The sequence below is a fragment of the Phalacrocorax aristotelis genome, chromosome 15, assembly GCF_949628215.1.
Source record: "Phalacrocorax aristotelis chromosome 15, bGulAri2.1, whole genome shotgun sequence".
Taxonomy (NCBI): Eukaryota; Metazoa; Chordata; class Aves; order Suliformes; family Phalacrocoracidae; genus Phalacrocorax; species Phalacrocorax aristotelis.
In genome coordinates, this window is record NC_134290.1 from 17,023,205 (window position 1) to 17,039,132 (window position 15,928).

Sequence of the window (15,928 nt, forward strand, 5' to 3'; positions counted from 1 at the left end):
TATATACAAATGTGTTAGTAACTTAAAATTCACTGTTCTGAAGCATAGTTTAAATTGTTAACTAGAACTTTCTTATGTGGAAGACTGGGGGTGGGTTATTAGTAATGCTGACAGCTAATTTTGACAATGGTGGCTTATTCTAGGTGAATCCTAGCCGCATACCAGCAGTGGTTGGAGGACTTCTTGATGTGGATTGTTCTGAAGATGTCATTAAGAACCTGATCATGGTGGTTAGAGGCCAGTTCTCAACAGATGAGCTGGTGGCTGAAGTGGAAAAAAGAAATCGGTAATGAAAATGCATCTGTAGACACCAGTGTTGGGCTTTCCTGACCCTGGTATACACCCAAATGGAATTGGATCCAGTTTTGTTGAATGATAAAATACTAATATAGTTTTACATTTCTTTATAGAAAAGCAGCTTAGATTTGCTAGTGTCTCTTGATTGTTTGGGCCATATAGGAATACCTGACAGCACTGCATGATGAACAAAATGGCTTTTGAACACTTCCTGTACAGTCAGCCCTGGGATGTGCCTTTGGAATAAATCTGGATAAAACTGTCCTGACAGTCTTGTTGTAGGCACAGAGCAGCTAGTGTAATTAGTTTGTAGTTACCTGTAAAATGAACAAACAGCTTTAAGTGTGAAGAGCCAGCCAACAGAACAGGGATTGAAAGGGAAGGTTGCAGAATTAGTGACATCTGCAGCCTTCCCTAATGTTTAACTGCAGATTTGGCCCCCGCTCATTTAAGACTTATTAAAAATAACTGGCTGGTCTCCATCTGCTTCTAAGTCTGATCAGCAGACTTGCTTGAAGGGAAGGCCAGGTATTAATGGGTAGCTGTCAAGCATACCGCAGTCTGACTTATAAACTTAAAATGTTTGCTTCTTCAAAGGCTTAAGTTGCTGTTGCCATGGCTTGAATCAAGGATTCATGAAGGCTGTGAAGAACCTGCGACTCATAATGCCTTGGCCAAAATCTACATTGACAGTAATAATAATCCAGAGCGGTTCCTTCGTGAGAATCCTTACTATGACAGCCGTGTAGTTGGCAAATATTGTGAAAAGAGGGACCCTCATCTGGCCTGCGTTGCTTATGAGAGGGGGCAATGTGATCTGGAACTCATAAAGGTTAGCAAAACTGCATTTATAAACATATTAAAGAACTACTTGCTGCCTGAAGTGGAAGCCTAGCTGGCTATTTGTCTAACATTGCAGAATCCTGTCTTGCAGTCTCATGCAGGAGTTGAGGTAGGCAGGATTCTTCTATATGGAGACAGTAATTTTTATGCTGATGAGAACAACTCTTACACTATGTGTCCAAACTAAAATTGTATAACTCTGCAGCTTTAAGGTACCATTCAAGTCTTTCATCCACTGAGTCTGCTCAAAAATAAATAGTCTGTTGCACCCAACTAATGAATATGCCTACTGTTAAACCTTTGTTAATTTTTTTTCTATTTCTGAGCCTTGAGCACTTGATCAGCAGAAGGGACAGGCTGTCACCTAGCTTGACTCTACAGTAGGAGGAAAAGCTTCCCTGAAACTAGAACGGGCTTGTAATTTTTCCCTTACTGTGGGCTGACACTTAGAGTTGCTCCAATACTTATCTAGAAATGAGGAAGATAAATGTTTACAGTCAAACTGCAAGGACTTGTTCCAGTAACATTCCTCTCCTATCTTAAGTTTGTTGATTCCTAGAACGTCCCTGAGAAGTTCAGGGGCAAGTGAAATTCCCAGGGTTCTCCAAGCACATCCTACTCTCAAACTGAACACCGGAGCCTAATGCCAGTTTGCAGCGCTTGTGGCTGCTGAGAAAGAAAACATTCTCCTCCTACCTGCACTTTCGCACTAGTATATGCAAAGAATGCCAGCTGTGTAGGGGTAAGAGCTAGCTTGTGCTGACCTGTTTGAAAGGAAGGAACACTGTTCCCTGGTAAGGCCTACCCAGTGAGTGTTAGAATGGTGGTATAATCTAGGCTTGCTGCTGAAAGGGGGTGACTTCCCAGCCTGAAGCAGCTATTTTTGAAGTAATACCTCCTCTGTAGCTGTGAAAAAATGGCTGGGTGCATTTGGCTTTTTTATTTCAGGGTATGAAGGTGGCTCCAAGTTGTTTTTGCTAGGAAACTTTGCTTAGGATAAGCTTTAACGTTCTGGTTAACCATAAAAACCTGTCAGTACCAGTTTCTTCCTTGAACTGATATGCTGAGCAGGAGTTTCTGGTTATGGAGAAAAGACCTTCCTCCTGCAAGAATTATTCTTGAGACGTTGTTGCCTCCTAGAAGAGGGCTCAACTCCTGCAACTAAGAGATGTACAACATAAAGCAAAATTGCGCTACTACTAATTTGCTTACAGCAAAGTACTTGCGATTCCAAGAGCTAATTCGGATACTAACAAAACATGACCTGTTGGTGGAAGATGGAATAGGCCTTCAGGTTTCTACTCTTCTAGTTGGAAATTGAAGCTAGTGGTACTAATAGGATCATAACTCTACCTTGCTGCACTTTTATAGGAGATTTCACATTTATTCTGTACCGTTAACCTTTTAACAGGGGAATCCAAGCCACTTGCTACTCTGAACACTTCTAGTGTAAAGCTAATGACACCAAACATGTAACCTATTTCTAGCTTTAAAATCAAGCACCATTCCTCAGTTCACTACTTAACACTGCCCAGGCAAGTGGCTCCCTTTCTAGATTTAAAACTTAAGTTCTTCAGGCTTCTGCAGGTCTTCACTTCAAACAGAAGCAAATAGTTACTGTGAAGCCACTGTCACAGTATTTGTGTGTCGGGCAAAACCAAGAGAAGCTATAGAAATTCTGCTGGAGACCTTCTCCATGAGCCTTCCAGATCAGAGGTTGGGTAAGAACTTGTCTGTGGCATTTAGCATTGGTCAGCAATTAGTTCTAGTCAGTCTTCTAGACTGTCTGATTCATAGCTAGCTAAACCTGTCTTGCAGTACTAACTTGTTAACAGTAATGCCAATATTTGTAACTTCTTCAGGTCTGCAATGAGAACTCTCTGTTCAAGAGTGAGGCTCGCTATCTGGTGCGCAGGAAGGACCCTGAGCTCTGGGCAAATGTTCTGGAAGAGAACAACCCGTTCAGGCGGCAGCTTATTGACCAGGTACAGCCCAAAGGCTAAACTTTCAGTGTGAGGAGACCTCAGGACATCTCAGAAACATTGTGGAGCGTTAAAGTAGCTATCTTCCCCCACAAGGTCCCTTTAGGCTCCATCTCAACTATACAGAAAATTTTAAGAGTTTGAGTGGCAGGTATTAACTCTGACCTTCACGGTCAGAAAACTTAGCTATCAGTAAGGTATTATTTCTGCCCTGTGGAGTGACCTACCTGTAGTGAATTTGCTCCCTGTACAGACCTAAGGTGTGACTTTAATAGGTATATCCAGTATAGAAGTAGCTCTTTCCTGCTCTCTACGACAAAATACTCTCAAAGTTCTGAAGCCTTAATTTGTAGTTTACTGGAATAGGTTGGCAAATATCTCATTTGGGGAAAACACTGAATACTTCCCTGCCTTCAAATTCAGGTTGTCCAAACAGCTTTATCAGAGACTCAGGATCCGGAGGAGGTTTCTGTAACTGTGAAAGCTTTCATGACTGCTGACCTGCCTAATGAATTGATTGAGTTATTGGAAAAAATTGTCTTGGATAATTCTGTATTCAGTGAACACAGGTAAGATGAGAGCTTTGTCCACAAGTTTTTAGCCTATTCAGTGCCTTTGTTTAGGTTGTGAAGTGACCCAAGTTATTTGTGGGCCTCTTGGTTACAGGACCTAAGCACTCTTAAATGTGTATAATCAGGTGAAAAAGCAGACTTTAAAGTGCTCCTTGCTTTAAGAACAGAGATAGTTCACACTATGCAGTTTGCAGTGATGTGCTGAGAGAAGAAAACACTGATAGTGGTAGGCAATTTCTTTTTGAAGGCAAATATCAGTGCTGCTTAGTCTGGGTATGAAGGGTTGTCGCTAGTGACAACAAGCGGGTTTGTTTCGCACGTACAATACATGTCACTTAAGCAGGTGTTTTGGTGCACTGCTAAGAGCCTCTGCCTTCTGTTAACCAAAGGAATCTCCAGAATCTGCTGATCCTGACGGCCATTAAGGCTGACCGCACTCGTGTGATGGAGTACATCAATCGGCTGGATAACTATGATGCCCCAGATATTGCAAACATTGCCATCAGTAATGAGCTATATGAAGAAGCCTTTGCTATATTCAGGAAATTTGACGTTAATACTTCAGCAATTCAGGTGAGGCATGGTTCCTGCATGAAGGTTTAGAATGCTAGTAATAGAGAGAACGGGAAGTGTACTGTTAATTGATTCTCAAGGAGTGATTGTCACTTAAATCATTGAGACTTAAGAGTACAGTTCCCATGTGATACCAAGTTGCAGAGGGAAGTGGGATTATGTGCAAAGAATAGCAAAACAATGTCACAAATAGTGACTTCAGATGCTGATCTGGTCAAAATAAACAAAAATTGTTGGCGTATTGCACTATATGCTTGGGGTGTGTGCACTGCATTTGATTCAGAGTGGCTGCCTTGGAGACTCATACTTGAAAGGTGCGGGAGAGGCAAATGCCGCCAGGCATTGTCTTTAGGCCACTGTTACTGACTTCTCTAAGGCAGAGCAGCAATGGTAGCAATCAGTCTTACTCTCAATGTTTCTGCTTCACTGGACAGAAGTGGCTGTTCTAAAAGCAGTTAGCTTCATATTGCTTACACAGAGCAGTGTATGCGCTTGAAGGAAGAGTTCTGTTAGAAAGGACAATGTTATAAAGCTTTGATTTTATTTTTTTTTTAACTTGCAACTTCAATTTCAAACAGGTGCTGATTGAGCACATTGGGAACTTGGACCGTGCTTACGAATTTGCAGAGAGATGTAACGAACCAGCAGTATGGAGCCAGCTAGCCAGAGCACAGCTCCAGAAGGACTTGGTGAAAGAAGCCATTGACTCCTATATAAAGGCAGATGATCCGTCTGCCTACATGGAGGTTGTTCAAGCAGCTAATAGAAATGGTAAGGCAAAGCATCCTTAGACATAAGATTGTTTGGATGTGAGCTAGGTTATTGCGTCTACGTTGAGCAGCAGGGATTACTGAGGCTTCAAATTCTGTTTCAGCGAAAATGGGAGCAGTCAGTACATGGAATGGATGAGTCAATGTTGAGTGAGATTCCTGACAACAAGCCTGTCTGTGTTCCTACACCAAAGATAGACCTTCACGTGGAGATAATTTGGACTGTTATAATCTAAAATAGAGCCAAGCATAATGTATTTAGCTGTCTGTGGCAGAATTGCTTGCCAACTGGATTTTAAGATAGCTGCAAGTTCAACCTTACGTGAAGGTGCCTTGGTGTTTAGCAGGGAATTCCTTAACTCAAACGCAAATGGCTTAGTATCATCGTGGAGGAGATCCTTGAGAGTACTAGTGAAAACTGTTCCTAAGGTGGGCAAGGTGAGCAATACAGAATGACTAAACAGAGGATCTTAAATATCTCTTCTCTCCAAGATAACTGGGAGGACCTAGTCAAGTTCTTACAGATGGCCAGGAAGAAGGCTAGAGAGTCTTATGTAGAGACGGAACTTATTTTTGCTTTGGCAAAAACTAATCGTCTGTCAGAACTGGAGGAGTTTATTAGTGGCCCTAATAATGCCCATATACAACAGGTATGTCTTGATCCACAGTTCTCATGTATGACTTGCTGGTTAGCTGACTCCTGATTCTTGCTGTTACCCTTGTTTACCTTGGACTCCTAATCCAGGTTGGTGATCGCTGTTATGAAGAGGGGATGTATGAAGCAGCAAAACTACTCTATAACAACGTATCTAACTTTGCTCGCCTGGCATCTACCTTGGTGCACCTTGGGGAGTATCAGGCGGCAGTGGACAGTGGCCGCAAAGCCAACAGCACAAGGACTTGGAAGGAGGTAACTTAAGCTCATGTTCTTAATAGTCTGCAGAATGTGCTCTACTGTTGCTTCTGAGCATGTTGCTCTGGAGCGTAATCGGACTCTTTTGCGCTGTTGGTAACATGGGAATTAAAGAAGAGTTAATTCCTAACTACCTACAGTTAGCTCTGGTAGCTTGCTAACTGTTTCTGGCTACAGAGTACGTTTGTAGCTTTATAAGCTGCCCTCATGCCCAAGGTAACAAAGCTTCATTTCAAAGCAGTGTAAAAGAATGGCAGAGTTTTTAATTCTAGAGCAAGCATTATGGAAACACCTATTTGGAACTGTATATATGCCTCAAATTTGGTAAAGCTTTGCTCGTTAACTTTGCCTTTAATATAAGGAGATTAAGTAAGCATTGCAGTATTTTCCTGTTAACTGACTATTTGCTAATTCTCATTACAGGTGTGCTTCGCCTGTGTGGATGGAAAAGAATTCCGCTTGGCACAGATCTGTGGCTTACACATAGTCATCCACGCTGATGAACTTGAAGAGCTGATCAGTTACTATCAGGTTAGGTCACTGTTAATATCCTAGGAGACTTTGGACAGCATACTTGTATCTGCTAGTAAAGTGGTCACAGATAAAACCTGGCACCCCATGGGGCTGATCTTTTAAATTTGTTCTTCCTCCATCTCCTTTTCTGAATACTTGCATGCATTTTTTTCTGTAGTAAATGGCAGGGTGGTAGTTTTTGCTTATCCTTCTTTTTCAGTTCTATTGCCTCATTGGAATCATGTCTTACAAGTTTAAGCACACTCATTTGGAGGGAAAAACAAAGCATGTTGAATTTTAATATGCATTTTTAGCAAGCCTTAAGTGCCAGTTGCTCATGAATTTGCAATTAATCCTTATTTGCCTAACATCCAGGATCGTGGCTACTTTGAAGAACTGATTGCCCTTTTGGAAGCCGCTTTGGGCCTAGAGCGTGCTCACATGGGAATGTTTACTGAACTTGCCATCTTATACTCCAAATTCAAGCCTCAGAAAATGAGGGAACATCTGGAGCTTTTCTGGTCTAGAGTTAATATTCCAAAGGTATGCAGTAAGGTAGCTACACTGCAAGTGAAGTTGGGAAGTTGTCAGTGGATCAAACTGATTTCCTGTTTTGTCAGGTGCTCAGAGCTGCAGAACAGGCTCATCTCTGGGCAGAACTTGTATTCCTCTATGACAAGTACGAGGAGTATGACAATGCAATAATTACTATGATGAATCATCCCACTGATGCCTGGAAAGAAGGGCAGTTTAAAGACATAATTGCCAAGGTAAGTAACTAGTTAACTGAATCAAACTCTGGAAGTTTCTTTCAGAACAGAGGCAAAAATGCACAACAGAATTGCTGTTAGAAGATTAGTTTGCTTAAGCTGCTACTCAGTTTCCCTGCTGTACTTCAAACAACTTCCAATCACTTTAGCACAAGAATTAATCTAATCATATACCCTTTGTTTTCTGCTGTGCAGCACATTCTGTTGAGTGGCAGCAGCTACCACAGGATGTTTTCAGAGACTGCTCAGGATCCTAGGTCACAAGCAAGAGGCGTAACCTCCTTAATACCTTTGAGCTGACTGCTGCCTTAGCCCGAGTCTGACTGTTCTTGAAGGATCTCTGCAAATGTTTCCAGCTGTTCCAGTGGGAGAATTGCACTGGGCAGTCCCATGAATGCAGCAGAGAACAGTGAATTGATGAATAGTTCAGACAAGATTTGAGACTGAACGCATTCTTATTGGTCTTACGGGTTTCAAGGCAACAACTTAAAGACTGGTTAAGACTACAGCTTTTACTGGCTGTAGGAGTTCAGAAACGGTCACATTAACTCCAGTGGGGTGCCTGTGCCAGGATCTGTCCGACTGTGGACAGGTTAGAATTGGTTTGTACTACCCCTGGTAGCTTGTGACTTCGCTATCTGGAAGCAGATGGCACAAGAAGCAGTCATACGTTTGAATGAGAATTGTGCATGTAAGTGTAACACTTCTGGCCTCTAGGAGGGAACTCAAGTTTTTATTTGAGTCAGATAAACCTTGTGCTGAGTTAGGTGATCCAAACTAAGCCCCTTAGGCTTACTTGTGTTTGAAGTACTAACTAGTGTCTAACCATGCAGGTGGCCAATGTGGAGCTGTACTACAAAGCCTTGCAGTTCTACTTAGACTACAAACCTCTGCTGATCAATGATCTCCTGCTTGTATTATCTCCACGACTGGATCACACCAGGACCGTTAATTTTTTCTCAAAGGTGAGTTTGGGAGATGGTAGATAAATAACAAAGCCTTTTGCTCAAGTTAAGACATTCCAGCCTCTGGCTTGGAAAAAAGTGTTGACATCTGTCAGGTGGCTTTGCCTCCAGCATAAAGGACTGAGAAGGAGCCTAATCCTGGCTTGATATGGGAAACACTGGAAGAGTTCACATAACTGGCCTAGGAGGCTGTTTTATTTTACTTCTGGTAATACAAGATGCTTTGTCTAAAGGGTCCTGACAGTAAGCACAAACTCTTGTAATAACAAGTGGGAACCTTTCAGGAGTATGAAGTGTCAAATTGATGTACTTAATCTTGTATTGGAATCATCTTAATTCCAGGTTAATAGGCTACTTCTAGTAAAGCCTTATCTGCGTTCAGTCCAGAACCACAACAACAAAGGAGTTAATGAAGCTCTAAACAACCTTTTAACAGAGGAGGAAGATTACCAGGTGAGCCCCACAGAATAGATTGCTAGGCCTGAGGGATGCTCCTCTGTCTCCAACAACAAGAGGCTGTAGTTTGGTTGTTCCCCATCTGACACAAAGTAATGCCCTGGTGTAGAAGATAACTTCTGCAATGCAACAGTAGTGGGGGTGGAATCAGGCCTTTTGCAGGCAGGAGTCTTGAGACACTGTGGTGATTTGTAAACAAAGCAGATGCCACAGTTATTTCTCTCAGAACAACAGACTTCATAAAGGTCTATATTAGGTAGGTACTCTACTGGGCAACACTTCTGTAAACAGATTTGCTTCTGGCCCCATTGGCTGCTATTTGGAAGAGACATGCTTTGTCTTCTAAAGGTAATTAGCATTTCTGCTCTGCCAAGTGAAGTCAGTATGGCTGAGTTAGCATCTTGCTTTGTTAAAAATCATCTTTTGGAGAGATGCATGAAATACACAGGGTAAACAAGGTGTAGCCATAGTGTCAACATCCAGCTGGCAGAACCTAAACACTTACGCATCATGCTTAGATGCTTCCCTACTGTAGGTTCTTGCCTACTACCATCTGGAAGCCTGTCTAACAGTTCTCTCTCAAACAGGGTTTGAGAGCTTCCATTGATGCCTACGACAACTTTGATAATATAACATTGGCTCAGCGTCTGGAAAAGCATGAACTAATTGAATTTAGGCGTATTGCAGCATATTTGTATAAGGGTAACAACCGCTGGAAACAGAGTGTGGAGCTATGCAAGAAAGACCGTCTGTACAAGGTGAGTTAATGCAGCCTTTCTCCCTGTCTGTCAAAAAGAAATGTGAGCTTTGAAGCATAGATCTGAATACCGAATGTGTTTCTTTAGCTTCAGATCTGGAGTTCTAATTAGTCTTAGCCCTTCACTTGAAGTTTAAGGAAAGACTCTTAGAGCAGAAGTGTTTGCAATTTCAAATGCATATCTTAAATCTAATTTCATAATGTTAACCTGTTCTTGGAGATCTGTCTATATCAGTCAATGGCATCTGTACAGTTTTCCGTATCAGTATGGAACATCCTCCATAGAACTGAAGGCCCTTGTAGGGTACAGATGAAACATTACAGTGGGATAGCCTTCAAGCCTGTAGTGAGTTCACATGGGCCAATTTTCACCTATTCCTTTAGGATAGCTGGCAAATAGTCTTCTGTCTCGATGCAGGCAGATGATGCAATAATCTCTTCTGCTTTGGGTAATCCTTAATATCTAATGGTGAGGTAGGTGGGATACCAGGAAGATTGTCTGGTTACAAAACTAAGCAAAATCTTTTCAGGCCACTTGAAGTACTTAAGGAAAGCCTGTTAATACAAGTATTTGAGTTGCCTCAAAATAAGAGGACTTACTTGAGTGTATGTACTGTAGATTGGCTCCTACAGAATATGCCTGGTGTTGATAAAGACTAACTTCATGGTATGTTTATCTAGCTAGCAATAACATGCAGATACGGTGTAGAGCAAAGTGCTGACAGGTAAGGGTCAAGCTTAACTGTTGTTCTTTTCTGTAGGATGCTATGCAGTATGCTGCAGAGTCCAAAGATGCAGAACTAGCTGAGAAGCTGCTTCAGTGGTTCCTGGAAGAAGGCAAGCAGGAGTGCTTTGCAGCCTGCCTTTTCACGTGTTATGACTTGCTGCACCCAGATGTAGTCCTTGAGTTGGCATGGAGGCATAACATCATGGACTTTGCAATGCCTTATTTCATCCAAGTGATGAGAGAGTACCTTACCAAAGTGAGTATTGCTTAGGCGAAGAAGTTAAGCCCTCTAGTCCGCTGGATGATTAGCATTATGAAATGAGAGCTCTTTGCATGCATTTAAAATATTGTTGTTCCTCATAGACAAAGTCTTCTAACTAAGAAGTTCTGTGGGTTTAATCACTTCAGGCTAGCTAGCGAAACTTATAAATAGATGCCTTGAGACTTGAAGGAGGTCTAATTAAACAGTGGACATAAGCAACTGTGTGCTTTTCAGAGGTGAGGACAACCTGTAACTTTACTTCATGTAACTACAAAAGTACTCTGTTTCCTTGTTACAGAGAGCGTAGGTTTTGAATAACTCAGTACACACTTACTCCTATATCAGCCATAGGAGTAGGCTGACTTTGGATGCATAGTCTGGCTGTACTATACTGATACCAATAGCTAGTCCTCAACTGAAAGAGAAGAGATTCTGAACACGTGTGGTCCTGAAATGCTTGTCTCAACCAGCTCTAAGATACTAAGCTAAGATACTTCCATAGAAGGCTCTAGGGTTGCATAGGGCATCACAGTAGAGAAGTTCATTAAAATGAGTGATTTAAAAGTGACTGCTTCAGGTTGCCTCTAATCAGTCGTGTTAAGTATTCCCCTCTGAATTTTCTTGCAGGTTGATGGGCTGTTCTATAAGGTGACACTCTGATTTCAAACTCTTTGTGTTCATTTGTGTCCCTCAATATCCTAGGATTCTTTTACAGGAATCTAGCTGTAGCTTCTGCCACAAGAGCAGTGTAATTTAGCTCTAACTCATTTCCTGTTCACTTTCTAATGCTAAAAGGATAACTATTCACCAGCAACTTGAAAATCCAACCAGACTGCTCCTCTTCATGGGAAACATAAGCAAGTGATTGAGGAGGACTTGAGTGTTTGGGCTCTTGTTCACTGTATTACAGATATCTTGTGGCAGAGAGGATGTTGTTCATAAGTAAATAAAAGCAGTCGCCATGTAACAGGATGTGTTCTCAGTGAAATTGCTTGTTATGCTGTAAATTACTGAAGTGTGCAATCTCTCAGGCATGGTGAGCTTGAATAGTAGCATAAAGCTTCTGTAAGTTAACATAACTTCTGTTAGTATGATGAAAGTGCTTGCACAGATCTTTATCTCCTCCTCCTCATATTCCACTGAGGAGAAGCTTGCCACACAAGTTCATCTGTACACTTCCATGTGAGGTTTAGGTCTAAGATGATGATTTTGAAACTGCTGGTTGGATTTACAAGTAATCACATGTACTAAATACGGGATAACTTGCCAGAAGGAAAATCTGCATGGCAAAAGTGGTTTACAGTGGAACTAATTTAGTCTGTTGAATTAACTGCAAAACATGGAATTAGAGAATGGGCTTTATAAATGTGGTATGTCTAAACCTGTCATGTAACTAACTTCAAAAGTACAAAAGGTTAGTTTATCAGCGGGGTGTGTGTGTCTTCCAGAACTTACCTTTTTTTTAATGCATAAAAAGGTGGTAAAGCACAGAATAGCCTATGTCCCAGAAGGGGCCAGACACACAAAGTATGATGTCAGTCATTTGGAAACCTTTTGAACAACTTCACTTCTAGGCAGCACATCAGACAGATGTTCAGGCTTTCCTGGAGAGCTGCTCTTGCCCCTTCTTCAGGATGTCTGCTCTCGGCATGCTTGCTGTTTCTCCAACAGAGGGAGTAACTGCACTTTTGTTCAAAGCTCCGTAATGCTTTAGGGGCAGTAAAGAGGAAAGTCCACTCCAAGAGAGAGTGGGAATCCCAGGTCATAAGTAGAGCAATACAACTAGTTTGAAACCGGTAGCTGTCGACTGCTTTGATCCGTAGTAATATGCATAGCATTTGTAACACAAATACTTAGTGTTATCCTGCAGAGCTGTCAGGCTGACAGCTGTAAATGAACCAGTTAAAGACCTGCTGCCACTCAAGTTATTGTTTGAGTTGCAAACTTCAAAAAGTCCAGGAAACTGTTAAAACACCAGATCTAGATAACACCTCTAAAGTATACTGGAGTCCCCTCTTGCAGCGCTTCTCAGACCAGGTGCGATTCCTGCAATGGGAACAGAGGATGAGGCAGAGCTGAAATACAGCGTTGGGCTAAATGTAGGTTTGCCCAGGATGTTAGTACTGCCTGTATCTGGATGTGAAGCTGTGTGATTTTTGTGTCTTGCAGTCTTCAGTCTCAGTGGCTCTTATGGAAGATACAACTTGTTAAGCCTGAGAGAAGGAAGGTACTGGTGCCTTCTCAGGCTGCACCCCAGTTCAGGGCTCCTGCATCACTGTAGCACTTTCACACATGTGTCTAGCATGAACAGAGCTTTATTTGGCACAACACTGGGATCTGTATAAGGCTGATACAATTAGACCAGTTTCCATGATGGTTCTAGAGTTTCCTCTAAAAGGAGTTTATGTGAATACTACCACAGTTAAAGCAGTGCTCTGCAGCCCAGGTTAGGCTGTTGTCTCTAGATAAGGTCAGACTTCATGGGTCTGGAATATTTGCAAATATCTGGGTCCTCTCATTGCAGGGCAGAGGGATTGGAGGTTAACGAATAAGTGTAGATTAGGCCCGTTTGAGATGATGCTTGGAACTGTAATCTGATGGGCTTGTTTTCTGGGTCATAGAGTGAACAGTGGCTAGAATAGGGCCCCAAGAAGTGCTTCACTTGAAGGTAATGATGACAGCTGCATTTGACAGCCGTCATGTATTGCAGTAAACCTAAAGCAATTGGGAGGGCAGGTTTACAACATAGCTTGCTGGGAACACACAGACCTCTGTGCTAATAAAAGGAACACTTGATAGCTAAGGTACCAGGCATGAAAAGCTTCACACAATGGTGCAATTCCTAGATGAGGCCTTCACACATCTCCTGTTCACTTCAATGTAGGTGGATAAACTTGATGCTTCTGAAAGCCTAAGAAAAGAAGAGGAACAAGTAACTGAACCCACTCCAATAGTATTTGGTAGGTGAAAGACTCTGTTTTAATTGATTACCTATTATCACTCTGGTCTCTCTGTGTGGAGGTAACGTAAATGACTACCTCCAGTCGAAGTAAACTGGTTTCAACTAGGTAGTACAATGGTTGTCTCTGCTAGAAGAACTGTGTAAGCTGTTGAAGTGATATCTCACTCTTACAGTACTTCTACTCTTCAGCTAAAGCATTGCTCTTCTTACATGGCTTAGAACTCTAGCTTAGGAAGAGTCTTTCAGTATGGTAACAGGACAGGGAATACCAAGGTTTGCACAACCCCAGGAATAACTTACAGAGCACGCAAATTCCTCCTGTTATTCCTGTCTAAGAGGAATATGTCTGTCATCTGCCTTCTGCTCTTCCAAGTAGAGAGGCAGACTGGCTTTCTAGCTCACCCATTTTAAGACACGTGCAGCCAAAAAACCATGGCTGTCCTCAAGTGCGCTGCTATTTTAGAAGCCCTTCTGAAGAGGCATTCTGCTAACAAGCACCTAGAAGTGGCTGGTAAGGGAAGGATGTGACTAGTTCACTGTCTGATGTAAATGTTAACCTGAATTTAACATATGCATGAGGCGTGTGTGCTCCTAGTGATGAAGACAAATCTGTTAAGGTATGTTCAGGCCTTTTGCAGTACTCTCCAGACTGTGAGACCTAACAGACTATTTGCTTTCATTGCTGTACTTCTTGGTTCTGACCATGCATGGGTTAAATAGTATCAGTTTGTTTAGCTTTCAGTATGGTCTCTTCAAAACACGCCAGGTTTATCATGCCCTCAAGGTCAGCTGAGGCTCGTCTTCCCTGTGAGCCCTGCCTTGCTTTTGTAGTTTCCTGGTGGCAAGAGCAGATGGGCTAGGTACCCACTCTCTGGTGCATGCTGAGTAACGGTGTGACTTGCTAGTGTATGCTTGCACAGTGGCTGGCGCTTTTTTTTTGTACCTAAAGCCTCATAATCCTGTGCATAATCCCATAGTACAGCTAGCATTAGGGAAGCTTGGGTTCTTAGACTAACTTTGTTTTTTCTCTCATGCTTTTATAGGCCAGCAGTTGATGTTAACAGCGGGCCCCAGCGCAGTACCTCCCCAGGCAAACTTCCCATATGGATACACAACACCAGGATTCACCCAGCCGCCTGTTTATGGTTTTAATATGTAACTAGCTCTCTGACAGACCTTCACTGTCTCTGTTCTCTTCCTTCCCGTCCCTTTTTAACTTCTCCAAGAAGTGTACAATGGTCCTAAAGGCACAGATGACCTTCTGTTGGCTGAACACACTTGCTGCCCGGCTCAGTGAGGAGATTTCAACGGGATGCCTATTACTGTTATTTATTGATTATTGTCCGGTTACATTTCAACCTCTGAAAGGCAGCTTTTGTTAATGACATTGTGAGACTCTTGTCTGAAGTTAAGGCACTATTTCACTAACTCATATAGCAATAACTGCTTGAGGCCAGGGGGAAGAGAGCATATTTTTCTTTCTTTTGCAAAGCCCATTGAAGGCAGCTGGGAAATTGCCTGGCACCAAGTTGTTAAAGCTTTAGCTGAAGCTACTGAAGTAGCAGGGTTGTTAACAATTCAGTGAAGCATCTCGTTAATAATGAATTGTTGAAAGCTTGTGTACATCTGACTACCCTATTTCATTTGCAGTCTCACATGCAAAAGAAAATGGGCTTTCTAATATTTGTGCTCTGAATGTTTAGAGGAATATTGGGAAAGTTTCCTTTTCTGGACAATAATGCTGTTGGGGTTCAATGCTGTTGGAGTCTGTTCTATATTTTCTGGAGTAGATCTGAGATTTGAAGAAAATAAATCTTCTCATGCCAGAGAGCAAACACTTCCCTGATCCTTTTTGTTTAACAAGAAGAGAGCATGTTACTTGTTGATGTTAAATGGTACTAAAGGAAACCTCAGCTATGTGTGGCAAGTGAACATAGGAGTGTGCATGGGCTGCCGAAGTACTAGAGATGCAAGAGCACAGTGTCAGGGTTGGGATGGGCGGCACGCTGCTAGAATTTTGAGGCAGTAGGGAGGGCCGTAATCCTGACTTTATTTGCACCTTTAACTGATTCTGGCATTGGCTTCCTGCCACACCATGTTCCGACCCTGTCTGGTGGGCAGAGTCGGCACCACCGGCATTAACGGGGTGCAGTGACTCAGTTCTGCTATGCTGCAGTAGTATCAACAGCTTGTCCATCACCCACCTCTTTCTTTGGGAATGCCAACAGGGATGTATTATTACTTTGTGCCACTCTTCAAATACATGTATCATTAACGTTTTATGTACTTAGATAACAATGTATAATTTATGGTTATGAATCTTGTGCTAATCTTGAATATTATAAAAGTCCAACTATAAATGTAAAACTGCAGTATCCACTGTGTGGTTCTAGTCTTAATATCTTGGGGGTGGGGACTGGATAGTAGTGATATGCTACCACTAATAGCATCAGGTTTCCTAATCTGACAACTAAGGATGCCAGGCAGGAAAAAGGGAAACTCGTGCCAAAGCACCTAGCATAGATGGCTTAGCAGTTAACTTAAAAGGGAGTTGCAGTCTCTTCAC

General features: G+C 42.2%; 1 protein-coding gene across 4 annotated transcripts in view; it reads left to right on the forward strand.

Annotated features, from left to right (window-relative positions):
* The window catches only part of CLTCL1 (clathrin heavy chain like 1), a 37,188-nt gene extending 21,451 nt beyond the window's left edge, over positions 1-15,737 (forward strand). The window contains exons 16-33 of one of the 4 annotated variants that reach the window (XM_075110708.1): positions 144-286; positions 895-1,129; positions 3,003-3,125; positions 3,546-3,691; positions 4,084-4,267; positions 4,846-5,038; positions 5,530-5,687; positions 5,783-5,947; positions 6,374-6,481; positions 6,839-7,006; positions 7,084-7,233; positions 8,067-8,198; positions 8,541-8,651; positions 9,242-9,412; positions 10,173-10,394; positions 11,028-11,048; positions 13,285-13,360; positions 14,406-15,737. In XM_075110708.1, the coding sequence (XP_074966809.1) occupies positions 144-286; positions 895-1,129; positions 3,003-3,125; positions 3,546-3,691; positions 4,084-4,267; positions 4,846-5,038; positions 5,530-5,687; positions 5,783-5,947; positions 6,374-6,481; positions 6,839-7,006; positions 7,084-7,233; positions 8,067-8,198; positions 8,541-8,651; positions 9,242-9,412; positions 10,173-10,394; positions 11,028-11,048; positions 13,285-13,360; positions 14,406-14,521 (2,622 nt within the window). In that variant the 3' untranslated portion in view covers positions 14,522-15,737. The remainder of the gene's footprint in view (positions 1-143; positions 287-894; positions 1,130-3,002; positions 3,126-3,545; positions 3,692-4,083; positions 4,268-4,845; positions 5,039-5,529; positions 5,688-5,782; positions 5,948-6,373; positions 6,482-6,838; positions 7,007-7,083; positions 7,234-8,066; positions 8,199-8,540; positions 8,652-9,241; positions 9,413-10,172; positions 10,395-11,027; positions 11,049-13,284; positions 13,361-14,405) is intronic. The other 3 variants (XM_075110710.1, XM_075110711.1, XM_075110709.1) reach the window with 3 other exon arrangements.
* Positions 15,738-15,928: the final 191 nt, after the last annotated feature.